Raw genomic sequence first — 20,613 nt, 5'->3', positions numbered from 1 at the left:
TAATCTCCTCTAGCCCCACAACACCTCGAGATGTCTGCGCTCTTGTAATTCTGCCAACCTGACCATCCCTTATTTTAATCACTCAACCATCGGTGGCCGTGCCTTCTGTTGCCTAGGTCCCAAACTCTGCAACTACCCACCTAAACCTCTCCGCCTCTCTACCTCTGTTTCCTCCTTCAAGACGCTCCTTAAAACGTACTTCTTTGACCATCCTGCGCTAATCTCTACTTATGTGACTAGGTGTCAAATTTTTATCACATAATACTCCTGTGAAGTGCCTTGGGACTTTTCATTCCATTAAAGACGCTATATAAATACAAATTGCTTTTGTTGTTGAATGAGGCATATAGGATCTGGCATGCTCTATTATATAGGTAGAGTCCAGTTTTGGATGTACTGGGTATTATGTAGTCTTTACATGTAAGGCTATGTCTGGACTGAGCTGCTAAGCAGACCAGTGCTAAAGAGCACTGCGACTAGGGTCTCAGCACTTTATTCCGAGTCCAACAATCCAGTTTAACAGTAAACGTTTAGAACTACTTGCCAATTTTTTGGGTTCTAAGTGTTTAAAAAGTGAAAGGTGGCACTGGATGAATTTTGTCATACTGAATAGACGTTGGTGTAGATAACAGTTTGTCATTTGTGTAATCGTCTGAGATAGGTTTTCCTAGGTTCACTAGTAAATTATTTACTGACCATGCTTGTTTATTATGAGCAAACAATAATTTAAATAAATTGCCATCCACTGATGATTTGACAACCGAAAACCATTACTTTACTGCCATCTAGAGGGACATGTTAATACAGTAATGAAGATTTGAGGCTCACTAATGACCCCAACCAATATGACCACAAGTATGCAGTGCCTTCCATCTCCGTCCCGAGGCCTAACTAATCCCCTGAAATGGCATATCTTACCCCTTTGGCCCGCACTGCTCCCAACAGAACCACAGTCATGCCAAGAAACCTGGATGTATCGATGTACTCCTCCCACATGCACCGTGCAATCAAAATGTGCAGTGGCTTCATAACATATATATGTGAACAATAACCTAAGCAGCAGTCATCGTAGCTTCAGGTAGGGAAGGTTCAATCTGACAAACCTCCTAAACCCTACAATGTTGTGTACCTAAAAAGCATTTGGCAAATTTCCACATGAAAGGCCTTTAGTTAAGCTCAAGGCTGCAGAGTTTCAGGATAAATCTTGAGAATGGATAAGAAATTGGCTGAAGGGTTGAAAACAATGGGTACTGGTGTGGCCCAGGTTTCATTATAGGGTCTACCATTTCTAATTTATATTAATGACTAGGATTCAAAAACTCAATGCAAATTAATCCAATTTGTAGATGATATTAAACTAGGAGTGTAAGTGAAAATAAAGGATAAAGTTTAGAAATTACATAGGATTACACAGGATATATGTCCATTCGGCCAAACCAGTCTGTGCCGGCATTTATGCTCCACTTGAGCCTCCTCCCGTCTTTCCTCATCTAAATCTATCAGCATAACCCTCTATACCCTTTGCCCTCACATGCTTGTCTAGCCTCTCCTTAAATGCATCCATACTATTTGCTTCAGCCACTCCCTGTGGTAGCGAGTTCCACATTCTCACCACTCTTTTGAGAAAAAAAATTCTTCTGAATTCCCTATTGAATTTCTTAGTGACTATCTTATATTGATGGCCTCTTGTTGTGCTCTTCCCCACAATTAGAAACACTCTATCAATAGCTTTCATAATTTTAAAGATCTTTATTAGGTCACCCTTCAACCTTCTTAGAACATAACAACATAAGAAATAGGAGCAGGAGTAGGCCATTTGGCCCCTCGAGTCTGCTCCACCATTTAATAAGATCATGGCTGATCTGATCATTGACTCAGCTCCACTTTCCTGCCCGCTCCCCATAACCCTTTACTCCCTTATCACTCAAATATCTGTCTATCTCCACCTTAAATATATTCAATGACCCAGCCTCCACAGCTCTGTGGGGCAGAGAATTCCATAGATTTACAACCCTCTGAGAGAAGAGATTCCTCCTCATCTCAGTTTTAAATGGGCGGCCCTTTATTCTGAGATTATGGCCCCTAGTTTTAGTTTCCCTTATGAATGGAAATATCCTCTCTGCATCCACCTATGTGTAGTAAGGCCTCTGCTATCTCTTCCCCAGATTCTTTTAAAATGCGTGGATGTGATACATCCTGACCAGGAGTTTTATCCTTTTTGAGTTTGATTAGTTTATCCCATCTTTTTATTTTAAATGTACTTATCTCATTACTAATCTCACCATCAAGTAAAATAATAATTTAATCTTTCTGCCATCTCTCTATCATTACCTGTGGTATTATCCTGTCTATCCCTTAATGGCCCTAATCCCATCCCAACCTTCTTTTTTTGATTGATGTGCCTATAAAATATTTTACTATTTTGTTTTATGTTCCTTGATAATTTAATGTCATAGTTCTTCTTAGCATTCCTAATTGTTTTTTTGACTTCTCTCCTAATCTTTTCATATTCTCCCTTATCATGCACTCACCCGCTATTTATGTACTTAATGTATGCCTCTTTCCTCACCCTCAATTGTTCCCTTATGGCGTTATTCATCCATGCAATCTCATTAGTGTTTAGTTTGTTCTTTCCTTTTAGTGGAATATATTGTTCCTGCGCTCTGTTAAACACCATTTTAAATGTTTCCCATTACTGCTATACACGTTTTTTTGGCCAATATTATTACCCATTTTATTTTCCTAAGTTCTATTCCCAGTCCTTCAAAATCAGCTTTTCTCCAATCTATTACCCTGGGTTTTGTCATACTTATGTCCTTCTCAATTATCATCTTAAAGTGTATTATATTATGGTCACTATTGCCTAGATGTTCCTCTACATTTACTTCTCTTACAGAATGGGTTGGGAAAAATATGTATGTGGGTGGAACAATGAGATGAAATTTAATATTACCAAATGTAAAGTATTGAACATAGGAAGGAAAATGGCTGAGACATACTTGAAATAGCTAAGGAAGAAGTTGTAAGAGACCTAGGGATCTTAATAGACTTGATGCTCAACATATCCAATCAATGCAGAGCAGCAATCAACAAAGCTAGTCAGGTAGTCTTTCCTAAGTAAAAGGGAAATTTATGACTGATATCAAAATGTCCTTCATGCTATGAGTGATCAACATATGGAATAATCTTCCAAATACAGTACTGGCGGTGAAAACCCTGGAATCATTTAAGAGACAACTAGATGCTGAAATGGAGGGGATGGTAAGGTCTTTCTGGATGGGTGAATTGAAATTGATTGAATGGCTTTCCTCACCTGTAATCATCTTGTGAATGTACAATTAAATGTCTTCATAAATATATATGTAAAAGAATGTACTATGAGAATTTAATTTAAAAAATTAGCCTGTTGCTTTTCTTAATTTAGAGTACAAGCTTCCTTTAATAGAAGTCATCAGATATCCCAGAACATCTCGTACCTAAGATGTTCAGTGGAACCCAATATAATTTGTTAGTCATAGTTGGTCTGTAGCTCTCTCTCTATAAGCTATAGTACACCTTTTGACACTTCTGTTGGATTTGTGGGCCTTGCTTTGTGGAATGCTTTAGTGTTTGGTGGGGTTGATGACCCAGTGAAGTTTTGCACCTACTGGTTGACAATTGGTTAATTAGATTTTGTAACATTTATTGTGACAGTAAGATACAGAGAGTACTGAGTGTAACAATCTTTTGATCCATTTGATACAAGGCACCTGGCATAAGGCAGGGGGGGGGGGGGGGGGGGGCGGCGGAGGATCCTCTGTTTATCACCAGGGCGCCTCTTCTAATCTATTTTATGAGACAATAGCTTCAGGGGGTAGATGAGAATGGTACTTTCAAAACATATTAAGTAAAAATAATAAATTAGAGAGAGTAAATAGAACTTATTTAATAAACAATAGAAACATAGAAAGTAGGTGCAGGAGTAGGCCATTCAGCCCTTCGAGCCTGCACTACCATTCAATATGATCATGGCTGATCATGCAACTTCAGTACCCGATTCCTGCTTTCTCTCCATACCCCTTGATCCCTTTAGCCGTAAGGGTCACATCTAAGTCACTTTTGAAAATGCTGAGAACCAGAGTCGAATTTCTATTTTCGAGAGAGAGAGAGAGGGAGAGAGAGTGCCGGGTCTGTGGCAGCCCGATGTTTGTGAATTCAAGGGAATGGTGCCATAGTGGTTAGGTTACTGTACTAGTAATCCAGAGGCTTGGACTAATGATCCCGAGACATGAATTCAAATCCCACCATAGCAGTTGGGGGCTTCAAATTCAGTTAATTCAATAACATTGGAATAAAGCGCTAGTATCAGTAATGGTGACCGTGAAACTACCAAATTGTCATAAAAACCCATCTGGTTCACTAATGTCCTTTAGGGAAGGAAATATGTCGTCCTTACCCAGTCTGGCCATATATGTGACTCCAGACCCACAGCAATGTGGTTGACTCTTAATTGTCCTCTGAAATGGCCGAGCAAGCCACTCAGTTGTCAAGAAGGTGGCTCATGGACAATAAATGCTGGCTTTGGCAGCGACATCCACATCCCCTGAATGAATATTAAAATAATTACTCTCTCCGGAGCCTGTGTTGTAGTGGGTTTGGTAGCTGGGAAAATGAGAATGAGTCAGTTGTTCCCGGTAGAGGGTAGACAGGGCATCATCTGTGGAACTAGACTTGTCCAATAGGTTTACCTGTTCAGACACCAGTGATGTGCAGAAAAAGGGTGACACAGAGGAGGGTAATCATGAGTGGCTGCAAGGCATTGAGGAGCAAGTGGTTATTCATTTGGGAAACTGTACCGGTCGTAAGAAAAGGCAAATGGTGATTGTGGGTTATTCTATAGTCAGGACGGTAGACAGGACAGTACATTCGTAGACATGATCCAGAGCCCTGAATGGTAAGTTGCTTCCCAGGTGCCAAGGATCAGGACATGGCAGACCGAATACAAAAAGTTCTGGAATAGGAAGGCGAGCATCCATAGGTCGTGGTTCATGTGGGAACTAATGACCTATAGTAAGTTCAAACCTTCTGTAAAGGGATTTCAATGAATTAAGTTCTAGATTAAGGAGCAGAACCTCTCAGGGAGTAATTTCTGGATTACTCCCAGTGTAACATGCTGGACCAAACAAAGAGAGAAAAATTGGAATGTTAATGTGTGGCTGGAAAGCTGGTGTAGAAGAGGTTTCAGATTCCTGGGATACTGGGACCACCTTTGGGGCCAGGGAAGGCTGTACAGATGGGGTGATCTTTACCTAAAATTAAGAGGAACCTATGTCCTTGCAGAAAGGGTAAATAGGGCAGGGGGGAAGATAGGGGATGGGAGGGGAAAATCATAAAGTATGAGAAAAGGACCAACAGGACATATGGGCAGGGTGGGGACAGTTTTTTTTTACCCAGATAAGAATTCTGAACACGAATGCATGCAGCATAATAGATGAAACAAGTGAGTTAGAAGCACAAATTTAGCTTAAGGACTATGATGTAGTAGCCATTAGAGACATGGCTACAAGCTAAGCGTGATTGGGAGCAATGTTCCCGCGGCCGTGCAGTAATGGGGACGATCTGCGCATGTACAGAAATTTAAAGGGACCACACATTAAAAGAAACAGGCTGCGCAGAACAAAACACAGCTTACAGGGAATATTAATTGGCAGCTATATATTCCAGGTTATAGGATCTTTGGAAAGGAAGGGAGAATTGGGAAAGGAGGAGGAGTAGCAATATTGATAAAAGACACAATTACCACAGTAGAAAGAAGCTATTTCAGTAAGTGATCGGGCAGTGAAAACACGATGGGTAGAATTAATGAACAGCAAAGGATAGTAAGACTGGTAGGAGTTGACTACATACCTCCTGATAGGGTTGATGTAATGTGGTATGTTTAAATACATAGATCAGGGAAGTATGTAGTAAAATAGTGTGGTTATAATGGAAGAATTTAATTTTCCCATAGAAGCAGAACAGCTCAAGTAGTAAAGGCAATTAATTTTCAAAGTGTATTTGGGATAGTTTTCTATAATAGTGGCCTGGATTTTGTGGTTATAATGATGGCGAAATTGTTAGCGTTCACTGTCATTACTTTGTAAAACTGACAGCAACTTCTGGCATCCGCACATGCACAGTTAAACACGGAAATTCAGAAGTTGCTGTCAGTGATTCGCTGCTCCTCCATGGGATGCACTGTTGAATTCCTCGCAGATGGAAATCTTAGAAAGTCACTTGAATTGACTTAAACTGCGTTGACGTTCTAATCTCGCTGTAACAATGCCCGAAAAAGTTTAGCCTTGTTGAAAGAGATGCAACTGGGTTTTTAAACAGCGTACTAATTCATGATTACTGCTGAACAACCTCTCTGGCTCTGAAAAACTAATGTTATATTTGTGGAATGTGACATTTCTTCAAAAAAAAATCCACAGATTTTTAAATTCATAAAAAGTATATATTTTTTAAAGTTTGTTTATATTTCAGCTTTTACCTTAATCTCATGTGTTTGTCCCAATCTTTATTTCACTCTCTGTAAAATAATTAAAGAATCTTGCATAATCAGTGCTTTTTACTTCCTGTTTTGCTGCCTGTGGGAATTCTTCAATGTGATTGGCTACTTAGCCTGCTTGATGACATCACTGTTGCTTGACACTGGATGAGAAATAAATTGACTGCAGTAAACTGGAGTGAACTATTTGTAGATGGGAGAGGAAGAGCAAATGCCACAAATGAAGAAATTGACTTGGTGCTTTACGGTAGAAGTACTACAGTTATGTACTGCTGTACAGAATTGAAGGCCTAGTATTTTTTCCAGATGATTTAAGAATGTTAATTTCTTAATTTTAGACTGAGTCAAGTATTCCGATTAACCTAACTCATGGGAAGAAGCAGCATTTGCTGTTCACATAACCCAGAAATGTTATTTGGTGTTAGTGCAATGTGAACTTTTGCACTGTGCTGAGACTAAACATGCAGCATTGAATTACATTGCAGATTTTGCAGAAGTTCAGTTGGTGTTGCATCAGTAGGTCTGCACAATAGTTGCAGTGCAATAAAGCTTTAGGAATGTGTAATTGGCTTTTTAACCTTCAAATTAAAAAGTAACCTTAAGTGGCCCAGCCTATCACATGACTATGATGTCACCTCTTTTTATCATTGGAAGTCTCCTTAGCAGTCAGAAAATAGTGAGCATTGCTCCATGGATACATCAGACTTTGCCCACTTAGTAACAATGCGAGTGGACAGTATAATCACAGCTTGCATTACTACATGCCTCGGTATAACTGAGGCACCATCACCACCAGATTAGTTTCAGAATCCATTGCAGCTCAGTCAGTTGGTTAGTTTCAGAAGCCTTTTTAAAAATTCGTTCATCGGATGTAGTTGCCGCTGGCAAAGCCAGCATTTATTGCCCTTCCCTAATTGTCCTTGAGAAGATGGTGGTAAGCCGCCTTCTTGAACCGCTGCAGTCCGTGTGGTGAAGGTACTTCCACAGTGCTATTAGGGAGGGAGCTCCAGGATTTTGACCCAGCGACGATGAAGGAACAGCGATATACTTCCAAGTCAGGATGATGTGTGACTTGGAGGGGAATGTGGAGGTGATGTTGTTCCCATGCGCCTGCTGCCCTTGTCCTTCGAGGTGGTAGAGGTCGTGGGTTTGGGAGGTGCTGCCGAAGAAGCCTTGGCGAGTTGCTGCTGTGCATCTTGTAGATGGTACACATTGCAGCCATGGTATGTCGGTGATGGAGGGAGTGAATGTTTAAGGTGTTGGATGCGGTGCCAATCAAGTGGGCTGCTTTGTCCTGGATGGCGTGGAGCTTCTTGCGTGTTCTTGGAGCTGTGTTGTTGAAACATATCCGGACCGGGTTCAAGCAGGGCTGCGTCATAGTGCCAATCCTCTTCTCGATCTTCCTCGCTGCAATGCTCCACCTCATACTCAACAAGCTCCCCGCTGGAGTGAACTAAACTATCGAACCAGTGGGAACCTGTTCCACCTTCGTCGCCTCCAGGCCAGATCCAAGACCGTCCCATCCTTTGTCGTCGAACTACAGTATGTGGACGACGCTTGTGTCTGCACACATTCAGAGGCTGAACTCCAAGTCATCGTCAAACATCTTCACTGAGGCATACGAAAGCATGGGCCTTACGCTAAACATCCGTAAGACAAAGGTCCTCCACCAACCTGACCCCGCCACACAGCACTGCTCCACAGTCTTCAAGAACCATGGCGCAGCCCTGGACAAGGTAGACCACTTTCCATACCTCGGGAGCCTATTATCAGCAAGGGCAGACAGCGACAACGAGGTTCAACACCACCTCCAGTGCGTCAGCGCAGCCTTCGGCTGCCTGAGGAAGAAAGTGTTCGAAGATCAAGCCCTCAAATCTGGCGCCAAGCTTTTGGTCTGCAGGGCTGTAGTGATACCAGCCCTCCTGTATGGCTCAGAGACGTGGACCATATATAGTAGACACCTCAAATCGCTGGAGAAATACCACCAACGATGTCTCCGCAAGATCCTGCAAATTCCTTGGGAGGACAGATGCACCAACGTTAGTGTTCTCGATCAAGCCAACATCCCCAACATTGAAGCACTGACCACACTCGACCAGCTCCGTTGGGCGGGCCACATTGTTCGCATGCCTGACACAAGACACCCAAAGCAAGCGCTCTACTTGAAACTCCTACATGGCAAGCGAGTCCCAGGTGGGCAGAGCAAACGTTTCAAGAACACCCTCAAAGCCTCCTTGATAAAGTGCAACATCCCCATCGACACCTGGGAGTCTCTGGCCAAAGACCGCCCTAAGTGGAGGAAGAGCAGCCGAGAGGACGCTGAACACCTCGAGTCTCGTCGCCGAGAGCATGCCAAAAACAAGCGCAGGCAGCGAAAGGAGCGTGCGGCAAACCAGACTCCCCACCCACCCTTTCCTCCAACGATTGTCTGTCCCACCTGTGACAGAGACTGTAATTCCTGTATTGGACTGTTCAGTCACCTGAGAACTCACAAGTCTTTTTCAATTTCGAGGGACTGCCTATGATGATGATGATGTCGGTGATGGAGGGAATTAATGTTTAAGGCGATGATTGGGGTACCAATCAAGTTGGCTGCTTTGTCTTGAATGGTGTCGAGCTTCTTGAGTGTTGTTGGAGCTGTGTTCTTGAAACATAAGCGTCTCCCTGACAATGGAGGCAGCTCGAGCCTGCAGCAGCTGGAAGGAGTTTTAAACATAAGCTATCAATTACAGGTCCTGTCACGGCTCTGAGCTGGCCAAAGGGAATGGCGGCGGCCATTCTGACTTCTCTCATGACACTTCGAGAAGCTAAAATGAAGCAGGGCCTCAGCGTCTCCCATCCCCACCCCTCATCATACCTCAGATCTCCCACCACCTCTCCTGAAGGCGCTGCTCAGTGCCGAGCTTACGGCGCACATCCTACCGTAGGCAACTAGCCCCACACAGCAGTGCTTGGTCTCCAGTCGTCTTGGACCCCCTTGCACTGGACCAAGACCTTGCTCTACTAAGCCCGTGTGGTCGCCAGTGTGCAACGGCCACCCCACATTAAAAGAACACACACACAGGCATCTTCCACCCTTCAAAATGAACTTCAGGATCTGGAACTTCAGGATCCTCATGGATAACCCAAACAGCGACAGACTGGAATGTTGCACTGCTATCGTTGCCCGGATACTCAGAAACATCAATGTTGACATCATCGCCGTAAGCGAGACCCAGCGGGCAGGGGAAGGCCAGCTCAAACAATAAGGTGGAGGTTACACCTTTTGGAAAGGCAAACCAGAAAAAAAACGCCGCCACCGTGGAGTTGGCTTCGCCATCAAGAATGAGCTGACGGGCCGTCTCAGAGACTCCCCCTGTGGGATAAGTGAATGTCTCATGACTCTTCGGCTCACCCTAGCCCGGACGGAACCAGTGTGCCACAGTCATCAGCACATACGCCCCAACACTCGACGCAACAGATGAAACCAAAGAGAAATTCTACTCCAGCCTCAAACAATGCCTGTCCCGAATCCCTACAGATGACAAGCTGATCTTCCTCGGTGACTTCAATGCCAGAATTGTTAAGGACACAGACCTCTGGGGAGGCATGATCGGCAAACAGGAGGTAGTGAAAAACAACTCCAGCGGAACCCTGCTCCTGACAAAATGCTTAGAACATGACCTTGTCATCACCAACACCTTGTTCCATCGCTCCAAGCACTGGCATCTGCTTGACTACGTCAGCGTCCGAGCGAAGGACCACAAGGATGTGCGCATCACCTGTGCTATGACAGGAGCCGACGATTGCTGGATGGACCACCATCTAATCCGCACCGTCATTAACATCAATATAGCCCCAAAACAGCGACGGCAACAAAAACAATGCTGCAGGAAGATCAACGCTGGGGCACTCAAAGACCCAATTAAGAACATAAGAAATAGGAGCAGGAGTAGGCCACCTGGCCCCTCGAGCCTGCTCCGCCATTTAATAAAATCATGGCTGATCAGATCATGGACTCAGCTCCACTTCCCTGCCCGCTCTCCATAACCCTTTATTTCCTTATTGCTCAAAAATCTGTCTCTATCTCCGCCTTTAATATATTCAATGACCCAGCCTCCACTGGGGCAGAGAATTCCAAACATTTACAACTCTCTAAGAGAAGAAATTCCTCCTCATCTCACTTTTAAATACGAGGTCTGAGACTATGGGCCAGAATTTACCCAAAGTCCGCCTGCGCCCAATTGCCGCCCAAAAAAACGCTAAGGCTGGGAAGATAATCGTCAGCGAAAACTTACTAAAAAAAAAATTGAAAATCCGCCCAGCGAAAAATATGAGCCTTGCACCCCCAATCCAGGCAGAAAAGTGCAATGTCGCCTAGATTGGGCGGTGCCTAAAGAAAATGGGCGAAAAGTAAAAAATCTATAAAAATTGACACTGAGGCTGCGGATTGGGCCAAACACCAAAAAAATAATTAAAATAACTTTTTAAAAAACCTAACTAAAAAATCCCTAAAACATTCCCAAGACATTTTTAAATTAAATCACCCCAACAGATTTTGAAAATAAATAGTAACAAACCAATCACTTAATTTTTCTTGCAGACCTACTTACCTACTGCCCAGATCCGCCAATCCTTGTGGACAATTAAAAAAAAAAATTATGCTTATCTACTGGTCTCCGCTCAGCCAAAGATTGCGCCTGGGCGATCTGTGGACGTTGCACGCTGGCGGTCCTCTCCGCAGCGAAAGTTTGAAAATGCCGGCGTGCCTCAGATTGGGAATTTTTCATCGACCCGGTTCTTGCCCAAAAGGCCCAATACCGCCGAGAAACTGGGTGGCAATGGAGTGCACATTCTAGCCCTATGTCCCCTAGTTTTAGTTTCCCCTATGTGGAAATATCCTTTTTGCATCCACCTTGTTGAGCCCCCTCATTATATTATATGTTTCAATAAGATCACCTCTCATTCTTCTGAACTCCAATGTGTATAGGCCCAACCTACTCAATCTTTCTTCATAAGTCAACCCCTCATCTACGGAATCAACCAAGTGAACCTTCTCTGAACAGCCTCCAATGCAAGTATACCCTTCTTTAAATACGGAGACCAAAACTGTACGCAGTACTCCAGGTGTGGCCTCACCAATATCCTGTACAGCTGTAGAAGGACTTCTCTGCTTTTATACTCTATCCCCCTCGCAATAAAGGCCAACATTCCATTTGCCTTCCTGATTACTTGCTCTACCTGCATACTAACTTTTTGTGTTTCATGCACTAGGACCCCCAGATCCCTCTACTGCAGGACATTGCAATTTTTCTCCATTTAAATTATAATTTGCTTTTCTATTTTTTCCTGCCAAAGAGGATAACCTCACATTTTGCCACATTATACTCCATCTACCACATTTTTGCCTACTCCCTTAGCCTGTCTATACCCCTTTGCAGATTTTTTGTGTCCTCCTCACAACTTGCTTTCCCACCCATCTTTGTATCATAAGCATTACACTCGGTCCCGTCATCCAATCATTAATATAGATTGTAAATAGTTGAGGCCCCAGCACCAATCCCTGCGGCACCCCACTAGTCACTGCTTGCAACCAGAAAATGACCCATTTATCCCGACTCTCTGTTTTCTGTTAGTTAGCCAATCCTCTATCCCTGCTAATATATTACCCCCAACCACGTGAACTTTTATCTTCTGCAGTAACCTTTTATGTCATCATAGGCAGTCCCTTGGAATCAAGGAAGACTTGCTTCCACTACTAAAATGAGTTCTTTGGTGGCTGAACCGTTCAACACGAGAGCCACAGACCCTGTCACAGGTGGGACAGATATTCGTCAGTGGAAGTGGGGGTGGCACTGATTTACCACACGCTCCTTCCGCTGCCTGTGCCTGACCTCTTCACACGCGCAGCATTGAGATTCGAAGAGCTCAACGCCCTCCCGAATGTACTTTCTCCACCTAGGGCGGTCTTCAGCCAGTGTGTCCCAGGTGTCAGTGGTGATGTCGCACTTCACCAGGGAGGCTTTGAAGGTGTCCTTATAATGTTGCTCGTTTGCCATGAAGGAGCTCCGCATAGAGCATTTGCTTAGGGAGTCTCTTGTCTGGCATGCGAACTAAGTGGCCTGCCCAGCGAAGCTGATCAAGTATGGTTACTGCTTCAACACTGGGGATGTTAGCCTGGGCGAGGACACTGATGTGACACCTTATCGAATGCCTTCTGGAAATCCAAATATACCGCATCCACTGGTTCCCCCTCATCCACCCTACTCGTTATATCCACCCTACTTGTTATATCCTCAAAGAGCTCCAGCAAATTTGTCAAACATGATTTCCCTTTCATAAAACCATGCTGGCTCGGCTTGATTGAATTATGCTTTTCCAAATGACCCGCTACTGCTTCCTTAATAATGGACTCCAGCATTTTCCCAATGATAGATGTTAGGCTAACTGGTGTATAGTTTCCTGCTTTCTGTCTGCCTCCGTTTTTAAATAGGGGCGTTACATTTGCGATTTTCCAATCCGCTGAGACCGCCCCAGAATCCAGGGAATTTTGGTAGATTACAACCAATGCATCCATTATCTCTACAGCCACCTCCCTCAAGACCCTAGGCTGTAAGCCATCAGGTCCAGGGTACTTGTACGCCTTTAGTCCCATTATTTTACCAAGTACTACTTCATTAGTGATAATGTATTAAGTTCCTCCCTCCTTGTAGCCCCTTGACTATCCACTATTGGGATATTTTTAGTGTCTTCTACCGTGAAGACTGATACAAAATATTTGTTCAACGTCTCTGCCATTTCCCTGTACAAAGCCCTATACAACCAGCACCTCACTGCCAACCTGGCGACCCTCGATGACCCCGAGACGCAGAATGGTCACACGCCTTGTCTTTCCTCAAGGCCTCCATAACCAGCGCCTGCGAAGAGATGCTCGGTCACTCAAGCAGGAAACAGGAAGATTTGTTTGACAAGAAAGAGCAGGAGATCCAGGAGCTAATAAGCCTCAAGCGTAAAGCATTTCTGAACTCAAAGCAGCAACTCAATTGGGAGCAGTAAAGCAGCTCCACAGGTGGCTGAAGGCTGAAGTCCAAAAAAAACCTGCGACCTGAGGAATAGATGGTGGGTGGAGAAAGCACAGGAGATCCAGCAGCTCGCCGACAACCATGACTTGTGAGGATTCTTCAGCACAGTGAAGACCATCTACGGCCCAAGTACCCAAGGCCCCACCCCACTGCTGGCCAAGAATGGAGAGGCACTCATTAAGGACACCAAGGGAATCAGCGCCCACTGCAAGGAACACTTCAAAGATCTCCTAACCGAGAGTCTGCCTTCGATTCAAGTGTCTTCGACTCCATCCCTCAGCATGCTACCTGCCACCATCTCAGCAAAACCCCAGCCCTACACGAGGTAGAAAAGGCCATCCGTCAGCTCAAGAACAACAAGGCATCAGGAGCAGATGGAATCCGCGCCGAGGCACTAAGTATGGCAGAGAAGCACTATTGAGACGAATGCATGACTTCATGTCTCTTATCTGGAAAGAGGAAAGCATGCCAGGAGATCTCAGAGATGCCGTAATCGTGACCATCTTCAAAAAAGGAGACAAGTCCAACTGTGGTAACTACAGAGGATTGTCCTTGCTGTTGGCCATTGGGAAAGTCATCGCAAAGATCCTCCTCAATCATCTTCTCCCTGTGGCTGAAGAGCTCCTCCCAGAGTTGCAATGCGGATTACGTCCACTAAGGGGTTCAACGGACATGATCTTCACCATACGACAACTACAAGAGAAATGCAGGGAACAGCATCAACCCTTGTACACGGCCTTCTTTGACCTCACAAAGGTCTTTGATACTGTCAACCGTGAGGGACTATGGAGCGTTCTCCTCCATTTCGGCTGCCCCCAAAATTTGTCACCATCCTCCGCCTATTCCACGACGACATGCAAACCGTGATTCTGACCAACGGATCCACGATAGATCCAATCCACATTTGGACTGGAGTCAGGCAGGGCTGCTTCCTTGCTGCAATGCTACATCTCACTCTCAACAAGCTACCCTCTGGAGTAGAACTAAACGACAGAACCAATTGGAACCTGTTCTGCCTTCGCCATCTCCAGGCTTGATCTAAGGTCGTCCCATCCTCTGTCATTGAACTATAGTACGCGGACGATGTTTGCGTCTTCGCGCTCTCAGAGGCCGAACTCCAAACCATTGTCAACACCTTCACCAAGGCGTACGAAAACATGGGCCTTACACTAAACATCCGTAAGACAAAGGTCCTCCACCAACTTGACCCCACCACACAGTACTGCCCCCCCGGTCATCAAAGTCCATGGTACAGCCTTGGACAACGTGGACCATTTTCCATACCTCGGGAGCCTACTATCAGCAAAGGCAGACATCGATGACGAGTTCCAACATCGCCTCCAGTGTATCAGCGCAGCCTTCGGCCGCATGAGGAAGAGGGTGTTTAAAGACCGGACCGCAAATCTGGCACCAAGCTTAAGGTCTACAGGGCAGTAGTGATACCTGCCCTCCTATATGGCTCAGAGATGTGGATTATATACAGCACACATCTCAAAGTGCTGGAGAAGTCCCACCAGCATGCCTCCGCAAGATCCTGAAAATCCGCTGGGAGAATAGACGCACCAACGCCAGTGTTCTCGCTCAGGCCAACATCCCCAGCATCGAAGCACTGACCACGCTCGACCACGCATGCCCAACACGAGACTCCCTAAGCAAGCGCTCTACTCGGAACTCCTACACGGCAAGTGAGCCCCAGGTGGGCAGAGGAAACATTGCAAGGACGCCCTCAAAGCCTCCTTGATAAAGTGCAACATCCCCACCGGCACCTGGGAAACTCTGGCCCAAGTCTGCCCAAAGTGGAGGAAGAGCATTCGGGAGGGCACTGAGCACCTCGAGTCTCATGGCCGAGAGCATGCAGAAATCAAGCGCAGGCAACAGAAGGAGCGTGCAGCAGCCCAGGCTCCCCACTCACCCTTTCCTTCAACCATTGTCTGCCCCAGCTGTAACAGGCTGTAATTCCCACATTGGATTGTACAGCCACCTGAGAACTCACTTTTAGAGTAGAAGCAAGTCTTCCTCGATTTCAAGGGACTGCCTATAATGGTGATGATGACTCATCCAGGCAAGTGGAAAGTATTCCATCACACTCCTGACTTGTGCCTTGTAGATGGTGGGAAGGCTCTGGGGAGTCAGGAGGTGACACACTCGCCACAGAATACCCAACCTCTGACCTGCTCTTGACGCCACATATTTATGTGGCTGGTCCAGTAAAGTTTCTGGTCAATGGTGACCCCCAGGATGTTGATGGTGGGGGATCCGGCCATTGAATGTCAAGGGGTGGGAGTTAGACTCTCTCTTGTTGGAGATAGTCATTGTCTGGCACTTGTGTGGCGCGAATGTTACTTGCCACTTATCAGCCCAAGCCTGAATGTCATCCTATCATAAACAGCTGTGCTCACCGCTTAGGCCAGAGAAACTGGCCCTCAGAATAGACCTGAAATGAACTGGACAGTCGGTTTCCAAAACCAGAACATCGGTGATAGACCAAAACAGTCACTTTGTAACATTTCATTCCATTTCAGTTATTTCTGAGAGGCAATAGTCAGCAAAGTAACTCATTAAAAAAATTATTAAAGAAGAAAACGTGTAATTTCATGATTCATGAGTGGTTGGAGCATAGTACTTACATTGAGAATTATATTAAACTCATAATGGGCTGGAAATTCCCCAACTTTGCACCTGGTTTTTCGGCGACATTTCGCCATTTTTGACGAAAAATGGTGAACCAGGAAATTCGCTGAAGTGTTGCACCGGCAGTTTTTAAGTACCCGTAGATAGGACGAAAAAAACGCCCGGGAAAAACCTGCGTTGCAGCCCTTAGATAGGTATGAAGACCTACAAAAAAGCTAAGTTAACGTTTTTATTTTTGAATTCTTTTGCAGCGATTCGATAGAAAAGGGTCTTGTGAATGTTCTGTGATTTTTTTCTTTTTTGGAATTTTTTTTGGTGTTTTCCCCCCTCCCGAGGCCCAACTCGCAGCGGTATCGGTCTCGTAGAAAAATTGCAGAAAATTTGTTGTTTGCGCCATGAATCCTCGTGCAATGCCAATTTTTACCGCTGGACACATTTTATCCTGACTGTTAGGCCTCGGAATCATAGCCGAGTCATAGTGGTATTTTTGACGGAAAAGTACCGCTGTGACCAAAAATTGAATTTCTAGCCCATATAGTCTTCGCTTAATTTCTAACTCCTACAGAGAATTCCGCATGAGGATGACTGTATAACTATAAATGTTATTAGTAAGGATTACGTTCATTATTTTCAATGTGGAAAGTGACCATGAAGAACCTGATGAGTGATGGGATCAATCACCTGGAAAAGAGAGAAAGTGTTTCGTAAATGAAATGTTCATTCAAATGGAAAAGTTTCATGAACAGCCATTTAATATACAAAAAATACACCCAAGACCTCATAAATGCATCGAATATATTAGTGCTATCGTCTAGAGAGCAATTGTGTTCTGACAGTGTTCCATTTAGTTGTTTCTTATTTATATTATGATGTTAGCTTTAAAACTTATTGTATAACCTGAAGATATTGAATTGCTTAAGAAAGATCTTCACAGGACATGTCTGTGAATCCCTGCAAAATGCCTTATCTGCGCAATATTTATTCCCAGACCTGTCGGAAGCAAATACATTTTAAATCAGACTCTAATGAATTTGTTGAGATGCCCCACATTGGCAAGTGATGGCCACGTGTTGCATCAAAAGTCTCCTTATTGGCGATGCTCATATGGCACATGCCAGAATGCCTGTTTATGCAGCAGTACGCAGCCAATAATGTGTTTTTTATAGGATGGGCAGCTTTAGGGTATATCCTCAACATGTTTGAAGTACCATTTCCCTTTGAAATAAATACAACTGCCCCAAGTTGCAGTCAGCCTCTCCTTGTAGATGATATCACTGGAATGGCGGAGGAGAGGGGTGCTCCAAAACGGGAGTGGGATCTCCAGGAGGTAATAAATTTGAAGATATGTATGACAAGAATCATTGAAATTTATGGCACGGGTGCAGGACATTCTAAAAAGGGAGGGAGAATAGCCAGTTGTCGTGGTGCACATTGGTACCAACGACATAGGTAAAAAAAGGGATGAGGTCCTACGAAACGAATTTAAGGAGCTAGGAGCTAAATTAAAAAGTAGGACCTCAAAAGTAGTAATCTCGGGATTGCTACCAGTGCCACGTGCTAGTCAGAGCAGGAATCGCAGGATAGCACAGATGAATACATGGCTTGAGTAGTGGTGCAGCAGGGAGGGATTCAAATTCCTGGGGCATTGGAACCGGTTCTGGGGGAGGTGGGACCAGTACAAACCGGACGGTCCGCACCTGGGCAGGACCGGAACCAATGTCCTAGGGGGAGTGTTTGCTAGTGCTGTTGGGGAGGAGTTAAACTAATATGGCAGGGGGATGGGAACCAATGCAGGGAGACAGAGGGAAACAAAAAGGAGACAAAAGCAAAAGACAGAAAGGAGATGAGGAAAAGTGGAGGGCAGAGAAACCCAAGGCAAAGAACAAAAAGGGCCACTGTACAGCAAAATTCTAAAAGGACAAAGGGTGTTAAAAAAACAAGCCTGAAGGCTTTGTGTATTAATGCAAGGAGTATCCGTAATAAGGTGGATAAATTAACTGTGCAAATAGATGTTAACAAATATGATGTGATTGGGATTACAGAGACGTGGCTCCAGGATGATCAGGGCTGGGAACTCAACATCCAGGGGTATTCAACATTCAGGAAGGATAGAATAAAAGGAAAAGGAGGTGGGGTAGCATTGCTGGTTAAGGAGGAGATTAATGCAATAGTTAGGAAGGACATTAGCTTGGATGATGTGGAATCTATATGGGTAGAGCTGCAGAACACCAAAGGGCAAAAAACATTAGTGGGAGTTGTGTACAGACCTCCAAACAGTAGTAGTGATGTTGGGGAGGGCATCAAACAGGAAATTAGGGGTGCATGCAATAAAGGTACAGCAGTTATAATGGGTGACTTTAATATGCACTAAGATTGGGCTAACCAAACTGGAAGCAATATGGTGGAGGAGGATTTCCTGGAGTGCATCAGGGATGGTTTTCCAGACCAATATGTCGAGGAACCAACTAGGGCAGAGGCCATCTTAGACTGGGTGTTGTGTAATGAGAGAGGATTAATTAGCAATCTCGTTGTGCGAGGCCCCTTGGGGAAGAGTGACCATAATATGGTGGAATTCTGCATTAGGATGGAGAATGAAACAGTTAATTCAGAGACCATGGTCCAGAACTTAAAGAAGGGTAACTTTGAAGGTATGAGGCGTGAATTGGCTAGGATAGATTGGCGAATGATACTTAAGGGGTTGACTGTGGATGGGCAATGGCAGACATTTAGAGACCGCATGGATGAACTACAACAATTGTACATTCCTGTCTGGCGTAAAAATAAAAAAAGGAAGGTGGCTCAACCGTGGCTATCAAGGGAAATCAGGGATAGCATTAAAGCCAAGGAAGTGGCATACAAATTGGCCAGAAATAGCAACGAACCCGGGGACTGGGAGAAATTTAGAACTCAGCAGAGGAGGACAAAGGGTTTGATTAGGGCAGGGAAAATGGAGTATGAGAAGAAGCTTGCAGGGAACATTAAGACGGATTGCAAAAGTTTCTATAGATATGTAAAGAGAAAAAGGTTAGTAAAGACAAACGTAGGTCCCCTGCAGTCAGAATCAGGGGAAGTCATAACGGGGAACAAAGAAATGGCGGACCAATTGAACAAGTACTTTGGTTCGGTATTCACTAAGGAGGACACAAACAACCTTCCGGATATAAAAGGGGTCAGAGGGTCTAGTAAGGAGGAGGAACTGAGGGAAATCCTTATTAGTCGGGAAATTGTGTTGGGGAAATTGATGGGATTGAAGGCCGATAAATCCCCAGGGCCTGTTGGACTGCATCCCAGAGTACTTAAGGAGGTAGCCTTGGAAATAGCGGATGCATTGACAGTCATTTTCCAACATTCCATTGAGTCTGGATCAGTTCCTATCGAGTGGAGGGTAGCCAATGTAACCCCACTTTTTAAAAAATGAGGGAGAGAGAAAACAGTGAATTATAGACCAGTCAGCCTGACATCGGTAGTGGGTAAAATGATGGAATCAATTATTAAGGATGTCATAGCAGAGCATTTGGAAAGAGGTGACATGATAGATCCAAGTCAGCATGGATTTGTGAAAGGGAAATCATGCTTGACAAATCTTCTGGAATTTTTTGAGGATGTTCCCAGTAGAGTGGACAAGGGAGAACCAGTTGATGTGGTATATTTGGACTTTCAGAAGGCTTTCGACAAGGTCCCACACAAGAGATTAATGTGCAAAGTTAAAGCACATGGGATTGTGGGTAGTGTGCTGACATGGATTGAGAACTGATTGGCAAACAGGAAGCAAAGAGTAGGAGTAAATGGGGACTTTTCAGAATGGCAGGCAGTGACTAGTGGGGTACCGCAAGGTTCTGTGCTGGGGCCCCAGCTGTTTACATTGTACACTAATAATTTAGACGAGGGGATTAAATGTAGTATCTCCAAATTTGCGGATGACACTAAGTTGGGTGGCAGTGTGAGCTGCGAGGAGGATGCTATGAGGCTGCAGAGCGACTTGGATAGGTTAGGTGAGTGGGCAAATGCATGGCAGATGAAGGATAATGTGGATAAATGTGAGGTTATCCACTTTGGTGGTAAAAATGAGAGAGACAGACTATTATCTGAATGGTGACAGATTAGGAAAAGGGGAGGTGCAACGAGACCTGGGTGTCATGGTACATCAGTCGTTGAAGGTTGGCATGCAGGTACAGCAGGCGATTAAGAAAGAAAATGGCATGTTGACCTTCATAGCGAGGGGATTTGAGTACAGGGGCATGGAGGTGTTGCTACAGTTGTACAGGGCCTTGGTGAGGCCACACCTGGAGTATTGTGCACAGTTTTGGTCTCCTAACCTGAGGAAGGACATTCTTGCTATTGAGGGAGTGCAGCAAAGGTTCACCAGACTGATTCCCGGGACTGACCTATCAA

At 44.6% G+C, this 20,613-nt stretch overlaps 1 protein-coding gene across 1 annotated transcript in view; it reads right to left on the bottom strand.

Moving 5' to 3' along the window:
* Positions 1-16,907, bottom strand: part of LOC139276074 (carbonic anhydrase 13-like) — a 35,778-nt gene extending 18,871 nt beyond the window's left edge. The window contains exon 1 of the mRNA XM_070893537.1: positions 16,841-16,907. Coding sequence (XP_070749638.1) covers positions 16,841-16,871 — 31 coding nt within the window. The 5' untranslated portion in view covers positions 16,872-16,907. The remainder of the gene's footprint in view (positions 1-16,840) is intronic.
* Between the last annotated feature and the right edge of the window lie 3,706 nt (positions 16,908-20,613).

This window comes from Pristiophorus japonicus, chromosome 1 (assembly GCF_044704955.1).
Source record: "Pristiophorus japonicus isolate sPriJap1 chromosome 1, sPriJap1.hap1, whole genome shotgun sequence".
Taxonomy (NCBI): Eukaryota; Metazoa; Chordata; class Chondrichthyes; family Pristiophoridae; genus Pristiophorus; species Pristiophorus japonicus.
This window is presented reverse-complemented; position numbering and strand designations above follow the sequence as displayed.